The sequence below is a fragment of the Vombatus ursinus genome, unplaced genomic scaffold (genome assembly GCF_900497805.2).
Source record: "Vombatus ursinus unplaced genomic scaffold, bare-nosed wombat genome assembly UNPS02009173.1, whole genome shotgun sequence".
Taxonomy (NCBI): domain Eukaryota; kingdom Metazoa; phylum Chordata; class Mammalia; order Diprotodontia; family Vombatidae; genus Vombatus; species Vombatus ursinus.
In genome coordinates, this window is record NW_020948951.1 from 7,859,551 (window position 1) to 7,878,314 (window position 18,764).

The following is an 18,764-nucleotide window of genomic DNA, read 5'->3' on the forward strand; positions in this document are numbered from 1 at the left end:
ATTCTTGGGAATATGATTCTTACAAGACCTTCTTAGACTAATTTGTCTGTGCAGGTTGGGCCCTTGATGTTGAATGGGAATCTTAGATGTGAACTATCATGGTGAGCCTTGCTGAGGGGAAGAGGCCAACCCATTGGATTTTAACATCTGTTGTTGGGAAATGTAAGAGTATTGCCAGGGGGGAACCAACTAGAAATCAGATCTGTGTTTCCTGAAGTCATTAGGATTTCGCTAGGAGTGTCTAGAAAGACAAAGGTATAAAATTAGTTAATTAGAATTGTGGATTTTTTTTCTTCTTTTCCACTCTTTGTGTAAGCTAGAAACTCATCTGTTAATGCTAATGGATTTTAACCCAGCTAGCTTCTGTCCCCCCCCACCTTTTAAAGCACCTGAAACCAAACTTAACTACAATGACTCCAGTTTGGTTTTGGCCAGGCTGCCTTTGACTTTCTTTTGAGGCTGTTTGCAGTGCCTTTGTTGGTCTGATAATTTTGAAGTAGCCATGAGAACTCTCATTTCATCCTTTTTCTCTCCTTCTTTCCTCTCATTTTCCCTCTGTATTTGTTTAAAGGTATGTCCTTCCCCCCAACAGGGTTCAAGGTGTCCTAACACGTCTGATGACCGGCATATCATGTCCAAGCACTCTACTATTTATCCCACTGAAGCAGAGCTACAGGCCATCCAGAAAGTAGTTTCTCATTCAGAGCGAGCCCTGAAGCTGGTCTCAGATATCCTGGCAGAAGAAAAATTGGAACAAGATGAAGAGGGTGGTGAAAAAGGGTAATTTGAGATCATGGAATGTTAGAGCTAGAAGGGCCTTTAGAACATAGGAAGAATATCAGATCATCTAGTCCATCCCTTTTCTCTCTCATGTTATAAATGAGAGAACAAGATTAGAAGGAGTAAGTGACTTGCCTAGTGGTAGAGTCCTAGATATTCTGATTCTCAATCCAGTGGTTTTTTTTTGTTTTTTGTTTTGTTTTTTTGAATTGTTTTTTCTTTTTTCTTTTTTTTTTTTTTTGAGGCAACTGGGGCTAAGTGACTTGCCCAGAGTCACACAGCAAGTGAGTGTTATGTGTCTGAGGCTGGATTTGAACTCAGGTACTCCTGACTGTAGAGCCAGTGCTTTATCCATTGCGCCATCTAGCTGCTCCCAATTCAGTGTTTTTTATACTACTAGACACACTTGATGCCCATCATTTCCTTTGATTAGTAGTGGTTATTACAGAAAGGAATTTCTTCACTTTAGTAGTTCAAAATCCATGCTTTCCACAGTGTAGCTGGTTCCTCCACAACACAGAGCTGTAGTTGATGGTTTTTATGAGTTGCTGTGCCCAACCCACTGATGATTAGAATCTCCAAACAGATTGATGCCATACATTAAAACTCCAGAGTAGTTAAACAGTAAAACTCTTCATTATAGAGTCTGCCCAATCAGAAGCAAGACTAAACCAATATTTTTGAGCATTACATAACCAAGAGTTAAATTATAAGCTCTTCAAGAAGAGATATACATTTCTGTGTATAGAGATGGACAAAAATATGATGCATAGCTTATAAGCTAGAAGAGTCCTTAGAAATTATCTTGACAGACTTTAAATATAATTTAGTCTAATCCCTAAAATTTACAGATGATGAAGAAACTGAAACACATAAGTTATGTGATATGTGTGTGGTCACACAACTGTAAGTGACAGAGATGGAACCTGGACACATGTCTTCTGACTTCAAGTCTAGGGCTCTTTTCATCATCCTACACTGCCTTGCCCTACTCTTTTCCGTCTGCCTTCACTGTCTTCCACTAGTCTAGAGGAGTTGTATTTTTGGTATTCCCAAACCTGTTTTCTTTTCCTAATTATGCTTCCATTTTCAATTTTTTTCACTTAGTATTCACTTATTCAGCAAATGTTTATTGCTTGTTTACTACATGTAGACATATACTCCTATAAAAGCATATCTAATATAATTTCTTTTGTTGAACTTATGGGTATAGTTGGGGAGGCAATTAACAGGAAATCGCATTAGACAATACACAACCTTTGTTAACTAAACACTAACATTGTGCCTTAGTGCATCAAGAAGAGCGTTTTGAATTTTCTTGTGGTTGCTTTTCTGAATCTCAGTATTGCTTTTTACACCTTCTCCTGTGATTGTTTCCTTAACAGAAAAATAGATTCTTCATCAAGAATACTGAAGGGTGTCATGCGAGTTGGGATCTTAGCAAAAGGCCTTCTTCTCCGAGGAGATAGGAATGTGCACCTCATCCTTCTGTCAGCTGAGAAGCCCACTCAGTCCCTCCTCCAAAAAATCACTGAGCAGCTACCCAAGCAACTTTTGGTAAGGTCTCTTTTTATCTCTTTCCCTCGTAGAAACGTTCTTAAAATGTTTATTGACATATTTTGTTACATCACCAAATTTCCCAATATATCCCTCTTTTCCTCCCCTACCCAGAGAACGATCCCTTATAAGAAAGGATAAAAAAGAAAGAGAAAAAATAATTCAGCAAAACTAGCTGATGCATCAATCAAGTCCCAAAGTATATGCAGTGTTCTACATACATAGTCCTCTACCTCTGCAAAGAAGGGAGGGAAGTACATATTGCTTCTTTGGGGCCAAGCTTGGTCATTATAATTTTGCAGCATTCAGTTTCAATTTTGTTGTACTTTTGTTTACATTGTTTTAGTCATTGTGTATATTGTTTTTCTGGTTCTCCTAACTTCACATTGCATTGGTTCATGTAAATCTTCTCATGCCCCCCTATATTTTTCATATTCATCATTTATTATGGTGCAATAATATTCTACTTCATTTATGTTTGTTTAACCATTCCCTGATCAACAGGCACCTACTTATAAACAAATATTTATTAAACCTATACTATGAGTCAAGTACTATGCTAGCCACTAGGGATATAAAAAAGGGGGGAAAATACATGATCCCTGCCTTCAAGGAACTTGCAATCTTTATACATGAGTCAGTGATAGAAGGTAGAATGTGAGAAAAGTAAAGGAGAGGTTAAGAAAAAGTGCTCTAAGAAAATTTGAGAACTGTTTTCAACTGAGAGGTATCAAGAAGACTTCACTGAGAGATGGCAACTGAGTTTGGCCTTGAAGAATGAAAGGAGTTTCAAAAAATAGTGAAAAAATAAAGTGGTGGTAACTCTTTTGAAGCCTTTATAATTTTTAGACCCCTCCAGAAATAATGACCTACTGGAATAGCCTTCAAGATTTCAGGGTCAACATATTTTCCCATGAGATTGGGCCCCTTGAAAATCCAACACAGAAGGGCAGCTAGGTGGTGCAATGGATAGAACACCGGTCCTGAAGTCAGGAGGACCTGAGTTCAAATCTGGCCTCAGACCAAAAACTTGACACTTACTAGCTGTGTGACCCTGGGCAAGTCACTTAACCCCAATTGCCTAAAAAAACAAAAACAAAAAAAAAAAAAGAAAAAAGAAAATCCAACACAGAAAGCAGGCATTTCAGGGAACACAAGTTGAGAGGTAGAATGTACAGACTTTAATAAGAGTAAGTAGTAAATGTAATGTCACAGTATAGATTTGGATCCATCTGTATCTATCCCACATCATACTGCCTCCTTCATGAATTAATATATATGGGATTGAGGCCCTTCTGAAGGAGGCACTTCCAAAGAACAAAGCAAAAGATCTGCAATCTTAATAATAGATACTCTGGACACAGGATCTATCTTTCAGAATCATCACCTTATAAATTGGACATAGAATAAATAAAGAACATTTGAGTACTTTAGTCTGTGAATGGGATATAAGATTTCAAAATAACCTTACAGGGGAAAGGCATAAGGAAAAGACTAATGTAAATTAATATTTCTGCAAAAAGAGTTGCACAAATCAGTGTTACTCACATTGAGAGAGTAGATGGGTAGGGTTGGAACAGGAAAGAATCTGAGCTGTACTTTTATCTGTACTAGGAAATATAAAAATTTGGAAAATGGTAAAAAATGAAGGTAAGTTAATAATTAATCTCAAAGAACTTGGAATAGGATGGGGTAATGGGAGGGAAAGTAAGTCTATGAATAGGCTAGGATCAAATTAGTACAAGCAAAAGTAATAGAGAATAATTGCTGGCTTATAATAACATAAAAGAGAACTAAATAGAGAAAAACACAAATGTAACAGTTATAAACTTGAATGTGAATGGATTAAACTCTTAAATGAAAGAATGAAAAGATGGATTAAAAAAATAAAACCCAACAACCTACTGCATATAAGAAGCATTTTTTAAATACTGATTACCTGCCTATTGATTGAGGCAGCTAGGTGGCTCAGTGGATAGAACGCTGGGCCTGGAGCTAGGAACACCTGAACGAAAATCTGGCTTCAGACACTAGCTTTGTGGTCCTGGGCAAATCAATATACCTTTGTCTCCTTCAGTTTCTCCAACTATAAAATAGGGATAATAGCAACTAACTCCCAGGGTTGTTGTGAGGACCATATAAGATAGTATTTGTTAAGCTCTTAGTATAGTATCTGGCACAGAGTAGGCACTGAATAAGTGTTTAATTTCTTCCTTCATTCCTTCCTTCCATCATTAATGAAGCACCTAATATATGGGCCAGGTGCTGTGTTTGGAGCAAGTGATATACAGACAAAAATATAATAGTTCCTGCCCTTGAGGTGCTTATATTCATTTGGGGAAACAATAGGTGTTTAAACAAGCCTATATAAAATAAATACAAGGTAAAATTTTAGCTTGGAAGGGTGCTAACAGCTGCAAAAATTGGAAAGTTTTAATACAAAAAGTGTTATTAAAGCAGAGTTTTGAAAGAGCTAAAAGATTTCTTGAGAGACTGAGGAGTGGAGGGTATGAATTCCAGGTATGGGGAAGACCTAATGCAGTGACATGGAAGTAGGAAATAGAGTATCATGTGTGAGAAACAAAAAAAAAGTAGTTTGGCTAGACCAGAGAAAGTATGAAAAGGAGTACTGTATTATACAATTGGACAGGTAGGTTGAGACTAGATTGTGGAATATTTTAAAGGCCAAACAAAGGAACTTTTATTTTATCTTAGAGTCAATAAGGAGCCATTGGAGCTTATTGAGTAAAGGAGTGACATGGCCAGTCTTGCAGTTTAGGAAACTCAACTTTAGTAGCTTTATGGAGAAGGGATTGGAGACAAGAGAGACGTGAGACCAATTAGGAGTTTATTTCAGTAGACCAGCTAAGAGGTAATGAGAGCTGGAATTAGTTATGACCATATGAATAAAGAAAAGGAAACAGATGTGTTAAAATGTTGTAGAGGTAGAAAGATAATGTTTGGTAATTAATTGGCTATGTAGGGTGAAGGAGAGATGAGTGAAGGATAATGCTAAGGTTGTGAATCTAGGTAACTAGAATAATGGTGATGCCTTTGACAGAAAAAGGAAAGATGTTAAGGGTTTGGAGGAAAGATAATGAGCTAAGTTTTGGACATGTAGAGTTTCAGATGCTGATGAAACATATATTTTGAAATCTCCTATAGGAGATGTACTACTGGAACTTAGGAAAGAGACTAGGACTGGATATATAAATTTCATAGTCATTTTCACTGAGGTGATTAAATTCATGGAAGTTGATGAGAGAGAGTATAGAGCGAGAAATAGGAAGGGGTCCAGGACAGAGCCTTAGGGAACACTCAGATGTAGACATGATGTGAACAATGGTGAACCAACAATGGATTGTGAGAAGTGGTCAGATAGGAAGAAGGTGAACAAAAAGAGAAAAGTGTCACAGAGAAGGAGAGTATTCAAGAGAGGATAGTCAACAGAGTTAAATGTTGCAGAGAGGCTAAGAAGAATGAAAAATGACAAAATTTAGAGATTGCTAACTTTATAGAAAGCAGTTTCAGTGGAGATAAAGGTATCTAGAGTGAAAATAAATATACATATAGAGTGAAAACAAAGGGTTAGAACAAAATTTATTTTGTATCAGGCAATTCAGTCAATTAATTAATTAGTATTTATTAAGTTCTTATTTACTATGTTCCATGTATTATGCTAAGTATTGAGGATACTGAAAAAAGAAAAAAAATTAAAAGCTATCCCTGCCCTCAAAGAACCTATATCCTTTTTTCCTACCTTCTTATCTTTATTTTTAAATATTCCTTTTAAAAATTTTATTTAGCATTTTATTTTTCACTAATTACATGTAAAAACAATTTTAGTATTCATTTTTAAAACTTTGAGTTCGAAATTCTCTCCCTTCCTCCCTCCTCACTCCCCTCATTGAGAAGGCAAGCAATTCTATATAGGTTATACATGTGTAGCCATGTAAAACATTTCCATATTAGTCATGTTGTGAAAGACAACATAGAAAAACAAAACCTCAAGAAAAATAAAGAAAGTAAAAAAAATTGCTTCACCTTACATTCAGACAGCATCAGTTCTTTGGGGATGGATAGCATTTTTCATCATAAGTTCTTAAGAGTTGTCTTGGATCATTGTATTGCTGATGATAGCTAAGCCATTCACAGCTGATCATCTTACAATATTGCTCTTACTTTAAGAACTTCTGTTCTAATGGAGAAGACAACATGTGTATAAATAGTCACCTACAAGATAGGTACAAAGTAGTCACAAGTTAATTCTAGAGGAAAGGCACTCCCTTCTCTTCTTTCTTAGTTCAGAAGTATCAGAAAAGGCCATTATAGATGCGCATTTGATCCATGTTGAAGGAAACCAGTGATTTTTAGAAATGGAGGTGAGTAGCAAGAGCATTCCAAGCATTGGTTACAGTCTATGCAATGGACCAAGACAGGAGATAAAAGTATTGGGTAAGAGCAGTAGCAAATACGACCAGACTGTGTTTGGTCAAATTTAATAGGTAGGAAAGTAAGGGGCCAGGTTATGAAGAGTTTTAAATACTAAACAGAGGAATTTATGTTGATATAATTCAAAAAAGCAAAAGTTGCAATTATGATTTCATATGTCAAGAGTATAAATGCATTGTGTCAAGAGATATAAGCAGGAAAACTACAATAAACGATGCAAGTTCTCAAATATTCAGGTGAATCTGTGATCTCATTTATATGTGTATTCTCCCCATTGATGAAGATCACAACCTGTCCTCTCTGTGTCTACTCATAGAGCCACAACAGAGAGTCACACTCTTGTGCTAGGGGCCTTTATGACTTCTCTTGACATTGTGAGGATTTATTAAGCACCTACTACCAAAGGTATCGATTAATTGCCTTGCTTTTGTCATATGACAATGGAACTCATATTTGGCAGAGTAGCAAAATGTGTAAAGGAAAAACATAGTTGAATTGCAAAAAGACAGATAGTGATGCATTTGTTTGTAGGAGAGTTTAATGTTTCTCTTTCAGAACTACAGAAATCTAAAAGATTAAAAATAGAGTTTAATAATATTAGAAAAATTTTATTTGAACAGCTTGTGGTGTCCTCTCAATGATCATATTAAAGAATATGCATATTATCAATATCATAATAACTTTATAAAGACAAATCATGAGTCAGGGTAAAAATAAAAGTTATAAATAAATGAATAATGGTAGAAATAATAAACATAGCATTTACTGATCATGATGTAATAAAGTTGATATTGATACTGAGAATATAAGCAAATGATACAGGTCTAAATAAAGAATAAGTAAAGACATCTTGAATAATAAGTTAATCAAAAGGACAAATCATAGAAATAGTAAATAACTGTTACCAAGAATGATGATGAGACAACATACCAAAAAATTTTAATGCAACTTGAGCATTACAGAGAAAAAATTATATATCTGAAAGCATATATTACAAAATGGAAAAAAGGATGTTGATGAATCATGCAATTAAAAAAAAAACTTAGAAAATAAATCAACAAATCCAAAAGCAAAAGAAGAAATCTTAAAACTAAGGCAGAAATAGAAAAATTAAAAATGGAAAGACCTAGAAGTCATAAATAGAACTAAGCTTTTTCAAGACTAACAAAATCAATAGGCTATGTCTACTACTGAACTCATTATCTCTTCCACTAAACCACTCCTTTTCTTTATTTCCTTACTTCTTTTAAGAACACCACCATGTTTTCAGTCATCAAGGTGCATAACCTAGAAGTCATCTCCCCCTAATCAGATCTAATCAGTTTCCATATCTTGTTGATTCTGTCTCTTCAGTGTTTGTTTCCTTTCTATGCACTTCATGATCAGCTTAGTTGAAGCTCTCACTATCTTTTATCTGGACTATTATCTGGATAGTAGCCTCCTAATTGTTCTGCTATCATAACTGAGAGTGTATCTTTCCTCTTTACCTCTCTACTCTGCTCTGCACACAGATACCAAATTGGTACTCCTAAAAAACATATCTGTCCATGTTACTCCCCTGCTGAAGAAACTTCAGTGGCTCCCTATTTTCTTCAGCATAAAATAAATACTTATCTATTTGGCATTTAAACCCCTGAACAATTTGGCTCCAACTTATCTTTGCAGACTAATTTTACTTCATTTTTTTTTATCACTCCATGTTGTAATTCAAACTGGCTTATTTGCTTTTCCCTGTACACAGCATTCATTTTTCCACTCCTATGCTTTTGAGTGTCCCTTATACCTCGGATATTCTCCCTTTTCACTGTCACCTCTTAGAACCCATAGCTTCTTTCAGTCCTAGGTACCATCATCTTTGAGGCTTTTTTCTGATTCCTTTAGTTTTGAGTACCCTCACATTTCACGTGATATATGTGTGTATGCATGTATATGATAGATATTACCTATCACATATATGTATGTTTTTATATGTCTGTGTAGCTAAACATATATATATATATATGTATGTATGTATTGTATGCCTATATAGTATTCATTTGTAAATGTGTCCCCCAAGTAGAATGTAAGCTCTTTGAGGGCAGGGACTATTCCACTTTTGTATTTGTGTCCCCAGTGTCTGACGTGTATTCAGCATTTAATAAATACTTATCAATTGATTAGCTAACTTGATCAAAAAAGAAAAATCAGATTATCAAAATAAAAAAGTAAAGTGAATTCACAGTGAATAGATAGGAAATAAAAAGTTATCAGAAACTACCAAAAAATATAAGCCAACAAAAATCAGCAACCTATCTACATAGCACTAATGAAATACAAGAGGGAATAATAGGAAGAAAAGTCCAATTCAAAATAACTACAAAAAATTTAACATATCTTAAAGTAAATTTACCAAAGCATGCTCTAGATGTATATAGATACAATTACAAAATTTCCTTAAAGAAATGAAAAAATGACAGGGACGTCTTCTCTTTTTGCTCTGTAGTATCTCAGTTGGTGATCTCCTTTGTTTCTATGCAAATTATCCCCTAGATCTGTAGATTCAGCCCTAGGCTCTTCCCTGAGCAGCAGTCACACATCGTCTTGAACTCAAGGTTCCATAGGCACTTCAGATTCAGAAAGAGAGGAAGCTTGAGAGGTGTAGTGAACTGGAATTCAGAAAGCCTTGGGTTCAAATTTCACCTCAGGCCCTCCTAGTAGAGTGATCCTTAACTTCTTTGTGCTTCAGTTTGCTCAGCTGGAAAATGAAGAGGTTGGTTTCACTTTGGCAAAAGTGACAAGAAAAGAAAATGACAGATGCTTTAGGGGCTTTGGAAAAAATAGGCACATTAATGTATAGTTGTGGAGCTGTGAATTAGTACAGCCTTTCTGGAAAGCAATTTGGAAGTAGGTTGAAAAAGTTACATACTGAGTCATATCACTCTTAGGCCTGTACCCCAAACAGATCAAAGAAAGAAGAAAAGGACCCTTCCACACAAAAATATTTATACCACCTCTTTTTGAAGTAGCGAAGAACAGGTAACTGAAGGGGTGCTCATCAGGTGGGCAATGACTGCACAAGTGATTCATGAATGCAAGTGAATTCTACTTTGCCATAAGAAGTGATTAAAGAAATGGTTTCAGTGAAACCTGTGAAGACTTCAATGAACTGCTACGGTGTGAAATAAGCAAAACCAGGATAACAATAACATTATAAAGACAAACAGCTTTGAAAGCTTTAAAAACTCTAATCTTCCCAATATTGAGCCATGATTCCAAAGGATCAATGATGAATCATGTTACCCACTTCTTGACAGAGTGGAGATATACCCAGGGTACAGAATAAAACATTTTTTTGGACATGGACAGTATGGGAATTTGTTGTTCTTGACTGCATTTTCTTTTCTTTTTTTGGCTAGGCAGTGGGGTTAAGTGACTTGCCCAGGGTCACACAGCTAGTAAGGGTTATGTGTCTGAGGCCGGATTTGAACTCAGGTCCTCCTGAATCCAGGGTTGGTGCTCTATCCACTGCACCACCTAGCTGCCCCTTGGCTGCATTTTCTGTTAAAAGGTTTTGTTTTCTTGTTTTCTTTTTTTCCCCTAGAGGTGGGGATGAGAGGGAGGAAGAAAAGGATTTTTGTTAAGTGAAAAGCAATAAAGAAGAAAGTGAAGGACTTGGACTTGATGGTCTGTGGTCTCTTCCTGCTTTAAGTCCATGACCCCACGTCCAAAACACAACTCGCTGTCTCTGTTCCCGGACTCCTCATCACGGTGCAGGCACCATTATCTTCGCAGTCACTCAGGCCCACGGCTTTGGTGGCAGTCTTGAGTCTTCACTTTGAGGAGACCTTGGAAGAAAGTGAGGAGAGACTCTGAAAGGGCTGGGTCAGCTGCAGGAAAATGATCTAAAATTTTCAATTGATAAAGTGCCAGTTTTATAGCAATTTAATCAAGTTTGCGGATCACATTGCAAGCACTGACTCAGAGAAGACAAAAGCAACCCTGACTTCACATGTGTGAAAAAACTTAATTTGAATGAAAATAAAAAGGAACAAACCTATTTCTCAGCTGTGTTCGTCACCTTTACAAAAAAAAATGACCATGTATTAGGGCATTAAAAATCTCACCAACAAATGCTGAAAAGCAGAAATAGTAAGTATATCTTTTTTGTGCCATAAGTCAATAAGATATATTTAATATGGAGCTCTTAAAGCATAGATTAAAAATTAATTGGAAACTAAATAAGCTAATCCTAAAGAATATTTGGGTCAAAGTACAAATCACAGAAACAATAATTTGCTAAAGATAATAACAATAATGAGACAACATACCAAAATTTGTTGAATGCAGCTAAGGCAGTATGAGCAAGAACTTTAGTGATCTAAGGTCTTTATAGGATTTGGAAGTTATTATTGAACATTTTTTAGATTATGCTGCTATTGCTAAGCTATTGAATGACATTACTTAAGCATATATATTTGAAGAAGCAGAAGGGTAGGAAATACAAGATTATTTTAAAATCAGTGAATCCTTTTGGAGACTGATAGACAGATGTGAGCAAGCTTTCAAAGACTTGATCAGTTGCCTCACACATACGGTAATGTCGGTCTATGCAGACCCGTGCAAGCCTTTTGCCCTGTATACCGATGCTAGTTTGGAGAATTTGGAAGGAGTCCCACTCGAAAAGAGTGTTGAGCACATGAAACCAGTTACATTGCCAGTAGAGGCTTGACTAACAGCAAGACACACATTACATCTGTAAGGTGGAGTTCCTATCTTTGAAGTGGAAAGCAACTGAGAAATTAAAGACCGTGTATGGAGTGAAGTTGCAGGCGTGCACTGACGACAATACACTGACATATTCTGACCTGTGTCAAGTTAGATCCTGTCTGCCAGAGATGGGTAACAGCATTAGCCAACTATGAATTAAACATATTTCTTAGACAGGGAAGACTAATGTGGATACAGATGCCCTGTCCCAAAGGTCACATGATACTGAAGCTGTGGTCATCATATCTGAAGAACCAGTAATAGCTATATGTGACACCCATGAACTAAGATTATAAGTGAATGATAACACAGCTAAAAGTTTTTAACTTCCATAACATACCAGCAGTTTATGTGCACCTTGTTGCATTAAAACACAGCCTTCAATGTTCTTTCTGTCTGTGGATGACTAGCAAAGAGAAAAGATGGCTGATATGGACTGTGTGCAATTATATAAGTGAAGAAGTGAGATATTTATGGTAAAAGACTCAAGTGGCAGCCCCATGAAGGCACTTTCCTGTTGAGACAGTGACAGAAATTGGACCTGAGTATTGGAATATGGTGCCAAATTATTACTAATCTCAAATATGGTATCAGGAAGCAGTTGGTGCTACCCAAATTATATCGCTTTGTGATTATAAAAACTTTACCTGAAGACTTTGGACTTATGAGTCAAGAAAGAACCCTAGAGCTAGTAATAAACCAGTTTTATTGACCTGAAATGGCTATAGATGCTACCAAGAAATGTGAGACTTGTATACAAAGCACCAACTGATGCTGTATATTTGGAGAACATAAGTATTAGCAAATCTTTGTGTCTTATCTCCATTGACGACCTCTCTCTAGAAGGAGATATCAAGGACATAAATCACATTTTGGTGATGACTAACCATGTAGTGCATGCACAGGCATACCCAACCAGGAACCAGAAAGTTTCTATGGTTGCTAAAATATTGTGGGAAAAGTATTTCTTAGTTGTATGGACTTTCTGACAGGATCCATTCAAGCCAAAGCAAAGATTTTGAAAGTATTCTGCTCTGAGAGATGCTAACGTTTGCTGGCATGAAGTCTTAGAACAATATCTTTCTACCTTCAAGGGGACCCATGATCTGAACATTTCAGTTGCTCACTAATGAACCAGGGACAATGAGACTAAACAAAAATGTTAGTGGTGCCAACAAGTGACTTAACTATTACGTGCATGCAACTCCACCAGGAATGATTTCACCAGCTTTACACTGTAACTTCTGGTGTTTGGATATGATCCATGACTGCCTATTAACTAGTGTTTTGGTATCTGTGGAGCTGGAGAGACTGCAGACACGTGAAGCCAGTATATCTTTTGTTTGAGAGAGAAGATAAGGGAAGCTGGTTGTTTAGAGGTTTCAGTCATGTCTGACTCTTCATGACCCTGTTTAGGGTTTTCTTGGCAAAGATGCTGGAGTGGTTTGCTATTTTCTTCTCCAGCTCATTTTACAGATGAAGAAACTGAGGCAAACAGGCTTAAGTGACTTGCCTAGGGTCACTCAGAAGAGTCTGAGGCCAGATTTGAACTCAGGAAGATGAGTCAGCCTGTCTCTGGGCCTGGCACCCTATTGTGCCACCTAGCTGCCCTGAAGGAAGCTTACCAACTAACTATGATTTCAACCCAGAAAAATGATGAAAGAAATAAATAACACCATGATTTCCAAGTTCCCTGTCAAGACATTCAAAAGGTGACAGTTTTGCTGAGAAATCTTGAAGTTTATCACATACAAGTCAGCTGACTGATGGAAAGCTATTTCATAGCTTTTTGTGGAGAGATTGGGCAGCTTACCTGTTTATAAAATAGCTTCTGACACTGGAGGGGGTAGGGAGAAGGACTTTAAATACAATTCGCCACAATCATTTAATGTCGGTTGGTGGGTTAGTTGTACCACCTAATGTCTGGGTAGAAACTGACTCCTCTCAGCAGGATCCCCAGCTTCTTCTATGTGAGGAGTTACATCAGTGGCTCTCTGCATATGCTTGTAAGGATTGGACTCATTGGCCAATGTCCCATTACACTTAAAAAACAGCATGTTGAATCATATCAGTAAATACATGATGATATCACTTAATGGATAAAAAGATTTTGAAAATGTATCATATTTATTCATGTTAAAAACCATAACAATCATTGATAAGAAAGGATCTTTCTTTACAGTGATCAGAAGTATTTATCTAAAATCAAGATTTTAACGTTGTTAGTGATAGAGAAACAGAGGAGCTTTCTCAGTAAGTATAAGGTTAAGAATTTTCCTCCTAGACATGATTGTGAAAGAACTGAGATTATTAATAGCTTTGGTAAAGTAGCAGGATACAAAATAAAGTCACACACACCCACACCTACACCCACACACCCAAATTAGCATTTCTGTAGAGTACTAACAAAACTAGGGAGAAAACGATAGAAAAATTCATTCAGAATAACAAGAAAATACATAAAATATCTGGAAACTAACCTACCAAGATACATTCAGGATTTATATCATTTATAAATGCTTATATAACAATGTCATGTTGTATGATATGATATATTAATTATCCTTTATTTTATAAGAAATATTTTATAATCATATAACTATGTGATATTAAAACATTATAGAAATAAAGGAAAACTTAATTAGGTCATGTCAATATAATAAAAATGCTTCCTACATTAATTTATAGATTTAGTGTTATAATAATCCAAACTATCAAATTGGATTTTACATAGAACTATATAAAATAAGAACATTCATTGGGAGAAATAAAAGCTAAATTTCAAAGGAAATAATGAAAAACAATGAGAATGGATGAAGTACAGCATTATCAGATCAGAAATTAATGAATTAAAACTACTTGTTATGGTAAAAAAAATTTTTAGCGTATCAATGGAACAGATTAGATCAGATCCAAGAACAATTGAGCATAACCCAGTGTTTCATAAATCTATGAAATTAAACTACTGGGGGAAAGCACCTCTTCAGTAAAAATTGTTGGAAAAACTGGAAAGGAACAGTAGTTTGAATTTTAAAAATAAAAAGGTTTAAACCATCATTTTATGTCATATTCCAAAAATATACCAAATGAATATGCTACCTAAATAAGGGGTCATGTCAACAAAAAACATTAGAGGAGAGTGGAAGAACATATCTTTCATAACTATGGCAAGGAAGGAATTTTTTTTTTTTTTTGGCGAGGCAATTAAGGTTAAGTGACTTGCCTAGGGTCACACGGCTAGTAAGTGTCAAGTGTTTGATCTGAGACTAGATTTGAACTCAGGTCCTCCTGACTCTAAGGTCAGAGCTCTAGGAGGGAAATTCTTAACCAAACAAGGAATAGAGGTGATCTTAAAGATAAAATATTTTCCTTTCAATTTACTGAATCTGCCTTGTTCATTTTGATTAGGTAAAATTATTAAACTTTTGCACAAATGAGATAATTGTGGCTAGAGAAGAGAAGTTATTGAATGGGAAAAATTTCAACTCAATCTGAAAAAAGTTTAATATTAAGTATTTTTAGAGAATTGACACACAGAAGACTGTGAGCTCTTATTGAATATGCAAATGGTCAAAAGAATGAAGGAACAGTTTGCAAAAGAAAAAAGTGCAAATAATCATCAACCATATTTTAAAAATGTTCTAAATCACTAATAATAAAGGAAATGCAAATAAAAACAATTGTAAAGTTTCAACTTACACTTAACTCACTCAAATTAACAAAGGTGATAAAAGATGGAAATAACCAATGTTGGAGGAGCTCTAGGAAGTTATATATTAATACATTGTTGGTGAAGCTGTATATTTGTTGGTCCACCTGTTTTGTGAAACAATTCAGACCTGGAGGAAGTGTCATTAGACTATTCATACCCTACTGAGAGTATACTTCAAAGAAATCAAATTAAGAAATAAAGATCCAGGGCAGCTAGGTGGTGCAGTGGATAGAGCACCAGCCCTGGAGTCAGGAGGACCTGAGTTCAAATACAGCCTCAGACACTTAACACTTACTAGCTGTGTGACACTGGGCAAGTCATTTAACCCTATTGCCTAGCAAAAAACAAAACAAAACAAACAAAAAAAGAAAGAAAAGCTCAATATATATCAAAATATTATTAATGTTACATTTAAGGGTAGCAAAGAATTAAAACACCAAGTGGGTATCCGCTGATTAATAGTTGAACAAATTGTGATCTATAAATATGACATTATTACACTGCAAGAAACTATAAATGTGAAGAATTCAAAGAAATATATAAGGATTTCTATTAAATGATACAGAAAGCAGAACAAAGAGACTCATACACATAATGACTATAATAATATAAATGAAAACATCACTAAAAGATAGCTGAGCTCAGATTAGCTATGATGATCACTCATGGTCCCTGAGAATAGAAAATGAAATAAACTTCTTTTTGACTGAGAAAGAAACTGCAGGTATGGAATGTTGCATGAATATCGTATATGGTCATTTTGTCAGTATTACTTAACTGTTTTTCTTTATTATAAATCAGTCAGTGAACATTTATTAATCACCTACAATATGCTAATATTTTTAATAGAAATACAAAGAATGAAACAATCCTATTCTCAAGATGCTTATACACTAACAAGAGAAACTTTTATACACACATACATATACACCCACACATATATATACACACACACATGCACATATACTCATATATATAAACATATATGCTGGCATATATTTATGTCTGCATATATATATATACCAGTATATGTTTATATATATATATGTATATGTTTGTGATTGCATATATACATACGTGCAGATTAAATATAAAGAGAGTAAATACAAGGTAGTTAGAGAAAGAGGGCACTAGCAGTTGGGGGATCAGGAAAGGCTTCATGTAGAAGGTGATGCTTGAACTCTTGAAGGAAGCAAAAGATTCTATGAACCAGAGGTGGAGAAGGAGTGCATTCCAGGCATTATAGATGCATTTCAAAGAGACAAAGACAGAAATGAACATATGTGTGAGAATAATGATGGGGCCAGTTTAAATGGATCAGAGTGGGGAGGTGGCAAGGGGGTAGGGGTGGCATGGAATAATGTATAAAGAAGGTGGAAAGATAGATTTGAATCAAGTTGTGAAGGACTTTAAAAGCTAATCAGTTGGTAGAGTCAAGATGGCAAAATAAGAAGTACAGCCAAAATCCCCCGACACAACTCCTCTAGGAAGATCTAGAAAACGGACTGAGTCCTGATCAGGAAATCCAGGGGGAAAAGATTGGTGAGACAGGAAGTTCTGCAGATACTGGAGATGGGCTTGATATCTTGCAGGGAGCATTCTAGCATGAAAGAACTGAAAGAGGACCAAGGCAATACCAGGGCAAGAAGAGGTCCTAGACTCATACTGGAAGATCCCAACTTTGGGCAGAATGCAGGAACAAGTACCACCTGGCATCTCTGTGGTTTACTATCCAGTTCTGGGTCACAGATTGGGACTAGACTGAGGAGGGGACCTGTGCTAGGGGTAGTATTTATTTACTGAGTTTTCAGTTTTGTTGGTTAAATTATTCTTGGCTAAAAGCTCGTGTCCTTTGCTTTCTAGAGTGTTGTACTCTAACTCTTTATAGTGGTGACTGCTAAGTCGTGTGTGATCCCTTCCCTCCCCTTCCCATCCCATGTACTTGAATTTTTTTTTTTCTGGATGCTCACAGTATTTTTTTCTTTGACTGGAAGCTCTGGATGTTCCCTAGTCTGTGTACTGAGCCAGGAGCAAATTCAGAAGCAAACAGCAGCTATGTGGCTCTGACCACAGGAGCAGATTGGAGTCTTAGTTCCAGTCTTATATCCCAGGCTGAAGCCTGCAGTGAAATAACCAAAGAAGGAAACCCAGACCATAGAGGAGTCTGCAAGTCTGTCGCAGTAAATTTGTAGGACTTTCTAGCTGACTAATACAGAGTCCAGCAATAGTCTACTGGGACTTCCAACCAGAGGTAAGCTAAAAGGAGTGTTGCACAGATCCAAATCAAGGTCAGGAAGTTGCAGAGCTCAGATTAGGGGATACAGCAATCAGACTGCCCTGGATCAGACTACTTTGTAAGCACTGAAAACTTGCAGATCTACAACCTGAGTTCTCCTTGAAATTATGGAATAATACAACACTTAATACCTTAAGAAAGCAGCAAAACCCAAGAGGACAAAAACTCAACTCAGATGTTCCCCTCAGAAGTGTACAGAGCCCAGCCCTAACATAAAATCTCAAGTCAGGAGTAGGTTGAAAGAATGAACAAGCAAAGAAATAATTCCTCCACAAAGAGCTGTTATGGTGACAGGAATGCTGAACACACAAACCCAAAAGAAGAATGACTCCAAAACATCTATAAGCAAAGCCTCTAAGAAGAACATAATTTGGGCACAAATTCAACTAGAATTCCTGAAAGAGATGAAGCGAGAGTTTCTTTTTTTGAGAGTTTAAAATGGTTTTATAAATGAAATGAGAGCACTGGAGGGGAAAATTAGGGGAAAAAGTGACAGTTATGGAAGAAAGAATTGGAAAGAGAATTAAGCTAATAAGCTTGGCACAAGAAGTACAAAATTGTATTCAAACAACAAACTCCCTAAAAGTTAGAATATGTCGAGGGGTGGAGCCAAGATGGAGTAAAAGCAGTGACTTGCTTGAGCTCTCCCCCAAACCCCTCCAAATACCTGTAAAAAATGGCTCTAAACAAATTCTAAAGCAGGAGAACCCACAAAAAGACAAAGTAAAACAAATTTCCAGCTCAAGACAACCTGGATCAGAAAGGTATATTGTGCCGGGCTGGGAGAGGAATGCAGTTTGGCATGGGCACACAGGCCGCAGTGAACCTAGAGCAGGCCTCAGAGGACTGAATCATGGGCAGCTGCGGTGGTTTCCAGACTTCTCAACACATGAATGCCAAAGACAATTTAGATGGGAAAAGTCTGTTTCTGCAGTGAGAGAGAAGCACAGGGTCCCAGCCCCATTCAAGCCCTAGGGCGGTGGCTGCCTCCTGAGCTTCTGGCCCATAGACTGAGGGGGAATCGAGTGACTGATCAGAGGGAGATTGCAGGGATCTTTCTGCTGGTTCAAGATTCTCTTGCTTTGCCTGTGCTTGGATCTGGGTCACAGTTCTGCAGGGCAGTCCTGGGGTGAGGAGGAGCATTGGTGTGGTGGAGCTTGTAGTGGCTGTGGAGAGGAAATCCTCTTCACAGTTCCAAGACAGAAAAGAGTGCTTGTGGTC

At 36.6% G+C, this 18,764-nt stretch overlaps 1 protein-coding gene across 1 annotated transcript in view; it reads left to right on the forward strand.

Annotated features, from left to right (window-relative positions):
* ZFR2 (zinc finger RNA binding protein 2) overlaps window positions 1–18,764 on the forward strand; it is a 139,768-nt gene that overhangs the window by 76,558 nt on the left and 44,446 nt on the right. Inside the window, exons 12-13 of the mRNA XM_027851298.1 lie at window positions 593–780; window positions 2,166–2,337. Coding sequence (XP_027707099.1) covers window positions 593–780; window positions 2,166–2,337 — 360 coding nt within the window. The remainder of the gene's footprint in view (window positions 1–592; window positions 781–2,165; window positions 2,338–18,764) is intronic.